At 43.8% G+C, this 6000-nt stretch overlaps 1 protein-coding gene across 1 annotated transcript in view; it reads right to left on the reverse strand.

The window, feature by feature from the left end:
• The window catches only part of LOC121672835 (pleckstrin homology domain-containing family M member 3-like), a 39803-nt gene extending 33893 nt beyond the window's left edge, over window positions 1-5910 (reverse strand). The window contains exons 1-2 of the mRNA XM_042045737.1: window positions 5762-5910; window positions 4146-5005 (exon numbers count right to left, since the gene is read on the reverse strand). Of these exons, the coding sequence (XP_041901671.1) occupies window positions 4146-4803 (658 nt within the window). The 5' untranslated portion in view covers window positions 4804-5005; window positions 5762-5910. The remainder of the gene's footprint in view (window positions 1-4145; window positions 5006-5761) is intronic.
• Between the last annotated feature and the right edge of the window lie 90 nt (window positions 5911-6000).

Genomic DNA, 6000 nt, shown 5'->3' on the forward strand with positions numbered 1-6000 from the left:
AAATGGTAGAGAAAAAGCACACTTTGATAGCCCAAATGGATAGATATGCACACACATGGACACACTAAAAGAGAACCAATTTTGTTCACCGTACATCTCTGGCCCTGACATTCATTAGTATTTCTGTGCTAACTCAAAAGCCATTAATTTCTCTGAAACCCACACTAATCCCTTTGTAGTGCAGATAATGGACAGCCATTCTAGAGTCATCTTCCCTTTCTATTAGTCCAATCAGGGAGGCAGCGCTTCTGCAGCTCCAACTGCAATCTCTCTCGCTTCCATCAAGTACAGATGACAGTTCAAGCTTCTCCATAATAAGACAACTCATAACCTTCCCCCAGTCACCCCTCCTTCATCTGCACACAGATTTGCTTGTCCTTTGTTGAGTTAGAGAAAGGCTATCTCTCTCCCTGTCTTTCACAGAGGCACTCCCCTCTCCCTCCTTCACCCCACTCCTTCCCTTCAAGCCCTGTGAAATTGGCTCCAGTGGCTCTCGCTCTAACTGGGACAGAACCAGCAGCCACCTTGATTAACATTCAAATGCCTCGTATTGTTTAGGTCAGGGCAATAGATGCTGGCAGAGACAGGCTGAATCCATATGCTACACATACACACACACCTTATGGCTCTGCTCCTTTATCTCCTCCATGAGCAGTGTGCCAGATAATATCTTCTTACTCAGAGAGCAAATGGCACCATCTCTCTATCCACCTTCCAAACCGAAACTGCATCTCTTTTCCTCCTTATGGACACAGGCAGAGTAAATTGAAGAAGAGCAAAAAAAGTAAATAATCACAGTAAATGGCCCACATCTGAGCCACCTGGAGTTATAATTTCAAGGAAAGAGGTGGAAGAAGGCAGAGGAAAACAAAGAGAGACTCAGCAGCTGGGGACAGAATAATTATCTTCCTCAGCACCTCTCCTCTCCCTTGGGAACTTCCCGCTTGTCCCAGGTAGGAACCCAGCACACAGCACTGAAAGCAGGACAGCCTAGCACCCACCTACCACTCGCCACACTTGGGGGCAGCTGGTGCAACCAGCATCCCTGGAGAGAGAGGCCAAATGTTATATCCGCATGTCCAAAAGATACACGCTCAACTGACTGTAATTGCATCTCAGTTGGCATGGCAGGAAAACTTACTCTTTTTCCACCAAGCGTTTCTGACAACAGTCATTCCAAGTAACTTGGAAAAGAGCAGAAGCAGAGATGCCTAGTTTGTGAGGAGTTTGCATCTTGAGGGGCACTCCTCTCTGAATTCTCTAATGCTTAGTAAGTGATGAGTGTAAGTTACAGAGTTTTTGTCAATAGTTTTCCTCTCTCATTTTTACAAAACTGAGCATTTTTACAAAACATGTTTGGGACCTAAAATGCTCTCAAATTGGGTTGGGCTAGTCACCTTGGCAGGATTTGCTTGATCAGGACAAACTGTGCCTCAGATCCACAATGTCCACTATCTTCCTACTTAAAAATACAGTGTTTTTCTTCCCACCTGTTTTCCCACCTGGCTCTGCAGATACATATCTTTCGGTTTGTCACTGTGCACGTGCTCAACACAGTGACAGCTCTAGTGCTCCCCAAGCTCACAGGCACAGCAGGCAAACCAAACAGCTACCTGGAAAAAGTACTATAGCACCCACACTGCCAGGAGTGGTGGTGTTTGAAAGATAACATCCACACGACTATCAAACCATGCCGTGTTTAAAACACTGTGTTTCAAAAATCCAAGCCAGCCTTCACCATATATTACAGAAGAAGTATTCTCTCTTTTTTTGCCAGGCCACATGTCCAGAAATACAAGAGCCTGCCTTGAGTTTGCTTACAACTTCTGTCTTTGCTAGCTCTGCTTCCCACTTGTGTCTCATAGCACAAACAGGGTCTATTTCTAGCACACGAGCCATTTTACCAGCAGGCCTAAGAAGATACTGCCCCAAAAGGCACAGCTTCTTTTCAGCTCCTTTTCTTTCTCAGCACATGGAAAGGATCCAGTGTCATTTTACTTGTATTAGTGGTGGAATTGGCAGTGCTGGGTTAACAGTTGGAGCAGATAATCTTAAAGGTCTATTCAAATCTAAATGATTCTATGATTCTATAAAAAAGCAAGCAGGAGGAACAGATAAGCTCATAGTATTGAGGATACTATGAAGGTAAGGAAAAAAAAAGTGAAGAGTTCATCTATGCAGTAACTGAGACAGCTTCGGAGGACTGGGAGACCTCTGCAGGCTCCAGAGGGAAGTCCTTTGCCGCACTGACGACCAACAGGAGTTGCTGAAGGTCCTCTCAGTATCTCATTGCATTCATTTAATTTGGATTAAAACCCTGAAAAGGGATGTCTCCTAAGGCTGCAGCCATTATGACCCCTTCAACCACTGCAGCAGGTTTTATCCAACCTCAAAATACATTCTTCCATCTTTTCTGAAGAATAATTAGTAGTCACAGATACACACATCTGCAAAACCTAGTACTTTCCTTTTTGCGCTTCTCTTTTCAGCTCAGCTCACAGTAGCAGCAAACTCTTTGTGAGGCTCTCTTGTAAACACAGAGGGAAGAAATAGCATGGCTACCTTGTAAAACCTGCAGAGCAGCTGAGCAGAACAGGTAAAGGAAACAGGTAAAAAAAGTGTATTTTCAGAGTACAGAAGCTCTCCTTCCTCAAAGAAGGTACCCCTGCCTTCAAACATTCCATACAGAAAGGCTCTTGGAGGGCACACAGCAAGCACTGACAACCTCGAGAAGTGGGTCCATGGGAATTTCATATCACAGAATCACAGCTTAAGCTTAAAACACTATTAGGGACATGTAAGGACGTTCAATGGCTACATTTTAATGGAGTTTCTGTGGGCACATGAAGTTGTTACACATCAAGTCCAACCCAGGAGATGTTCAGGATACAGCTGACAAAAACTAAGAGCTCTGTCTCCAGACCTGTGGATGCACTTCTATTCTGCGTCCTTTCCATAGAAAGGATATAGAACAGAGACCCCACTCTACAAGAAGCAATACATCTCCCTAAACAAACATAACAGCAGGTATACTTGCTTTTGTCAACCAAGAACACCCTTCTCTGGGATATAGCAACTATGTCACAATATAACACAATAACCTACCTGTTTGTACCTATATATACACTTATACACACACACATCTCCCCAAACACACTTAGGCACCTGCTTTTCACGTTTCAATATAGCTGACTTACCTGGAAAAGCCAACACAAAAAGTTCGTTTTAAGCCTTATCAGGCCACCTACTCATAACTGGAGTCAATCCACCATATGCATACATGCATGCTTTCACAATCCCTTGATTTTCAGTTAAGCCCTGCCTTTATTTAGATTATAAAAATCTTTGTGGCACTAGCTGCTTTTCTTCTTCGTAAGTGCCCAGTCCACTTCTGGCATCTACAAAATAAATCACAGAGATGGAGACACTGGGTCAGTGTTTCCAAAGCCCTGAGCACAACTTCTTCCAGTGCAGTGCTTAGGAAAGGAAAAGTAAGAAGTATCACTTGCTGAAACACCGCTTCATATGGCTCACTGGAGACGCCTGCCCCAGTCTGATAACAACACTTTCTGTACCCCTCACAAAGCTGGCAGGGATGCCTCAATATTGACAAATTGAGTGCTTTAGTTTCTGTTGTTTATGGACTGAACAGTCAGCATCACTTAAAGAGAGCAGAGATCTCAGGCCTTACAGTAAAGCTCTGTACACCCTCCTTTTAATGGCCGCTCTTTCACTTTATGAAAACTGCTTTTGTTTAGATTTGCCATTCTTCCAATAACTTCAGCATTCAAAGCTTTTTTTAAGTTTGGGAAAATCAATCAAGGAAATGATCAGAAATACACAGCAAATGAATTTTTTTTTCTTGAGTCAAACTGAACAAGATAGAAGCAAAAAGCAAAACAAGCTCAGTTTTTTAAACCATAACAGAAATCAAGTTTAAAAAATGATCCTTAGGCAGGCAAACACACAGAGCCACATCAAAGACAACACAGCCATACTGATTTTTCTCCTTTTAAGAGTTACCTCACAGTTGGGTTTTGGGTGGTATTTTTGTGGGTTTTAACATCCAGCTCCTCTTTCAAGACAAATATTAAAACCAAACAGGAAACTCCTCACATAAACAGAAACAAAGCACCAGCACAAACCTGTGTTTCCTTGGATGTCCTCTCCCTTGGTTAATGCCAGGTAGGAGAGCAGAGCACAGTTATTGTCCTGACCAGGTGCAGGTGGCTGCTGCAGGGAGGTGCCTGTGAAGACCACTCCCCAGTTTACATGGCTGATATCAGAGCGTGACCTGTTGTGTCCTGGTTTGAACATGGAGGCTTCCTCATTCTGCACCAGGATGTCATTCACTGAGCGAGGCCTATCTCTCCGCCGCTGGCAGATCTTGAAGATATTAAAAGCCGTGGTCTCCCCTTCCCCTGCCCAAGCAAGGTTATCAGCAGCTGTTCTCCTCTGCGCTGTGAGTTGGTCTTTACCAGGGAACGCTGTCTGAGCTTTGGTTTCCAAGAGGCCATTTTTGCAGTGATCCCAGATGAGGCTACTTTTGGCTAAGGAGGCGACATTCCTCAGGTTCCTGCTCTCTGTTATCTGATCAAATACCTCGTGCCCAACCAGTTCAGGGACCTCCTGTACACCATACACCTCAGAGGGCTGCACAATCTTTTCAAGCTTAGTATCAAAACTATTGAAAAAGTCTTCAGTCACTTCCAAGGCAGGGCTAATGTCATCCACTTCAAGAGCCTCCATACCCTTTGCTGCTGTGGGCTCAAGGCGTTGCGAAGTGTTAAGAAGATACCACATCAATATTGAGAGAAAGACCTGCTTCACATCAGTCCTTGGCACACCATGAACTTAGATGTGGTGGGCAAATACAGTCACCAACCCCAAACCATAGTGGTAGGAAGTAACCAACTCAATTTGTCTTCAGAGGGAAGACCTAACACCCACTGAACAAGTGGGCTATGTTCCCTGTAAAAAACAAGCTCATAGTGATGAAGAGTACCTGTAAAGAAACACAAAACATCACATCAGTTAAGAGTCTTCCCAGGTAAATATGTTTAATCCAATGACTCCTTTCACAGTCATAGCCCCTTCATTCAATTTTGTCCTTCAACTGGCACCAATATTATCTTGTATGCAGAAACCCTTTGTGGTTTCTGTTGCACACTCTGTATGAACTCTGTGTATAATCACTTTTTGAACTGAAAGCTGCAGAGAGCAGGATGGGGCACCAGATGACAGGAAACCAAAGTGATTTATCAACCAAGTTTTAGAAAGCTGCACTGAGAGGTAGCCACCTAAGGAATGCTTCATACAGTTTCCCTTAGGGCTCTAAGAAAAAGTTGATAAACTACAGGGTCGCAAAATAGGCCAACCAGCCTCAAATAGTTTGTCTTTTTGTCCTAGATTGCTTGAACTCCCAATTTTATGGAGACCAGCATGAGTTTTACAGCGGCTTCTTTGCCTACTCGTCTGCATGAACAGAACTGTGACATTTATCAATTAAACCAGTGCTACAAAGCTGCTGCACAGAACTGCATATAGTTTCTTTCCAGAATATCACCGTGAACCTAAGTGAAGCCATGTAGCAACCTAAGCCCCAGAGAAACAGTGCATCCTACCAGCAAAACAAAATACACTATATCCTGCACCGTCTCAAATCCGCAGATCTTTACTTCCAAACTCTTGATTAACTAGTCAAAACATAAGACAAGCAAAGAGATTTAAGGCTAGAACTACTGAGAGCTGTATTCATCACCTGAGCTTACACCTGTAAGGAGGAAAGGAGGAGAGTTTCTATTCCCTGTGGTGCAGTAAGGGGGTGTCCCATTGCTGACTTCTGTCACACCAAGTTTGCTGCCATACAGCTTCTCACTCTTGAAGCTCCATCCACAGTGCTGCCATGCTGAAAGGAAATGCATGGTAGGTATGTTTAAATTGGGGTAACCTGTCAAATGAACCCTGCAAGTTCTTGGGACCTGGAGACTGGGCATTTGT

This window comes from Corvus kubaryi, unplaced genomic scaffold (assembly GCF_017639235.1).
Source record: "Corvus kubaryi isolate FWS band 111438036 unplaced genomic scaffold, C.kubaryi_AGA036_p1.0 64998, whole genome shotgun sequence".
NCBI classification, from domain to species: domain Eukaryota; kingdom Metazoa; phylum Chordata; class Aves; order Passeriformes; family Corvidae; genus Corvus; species Corvus kubaryi.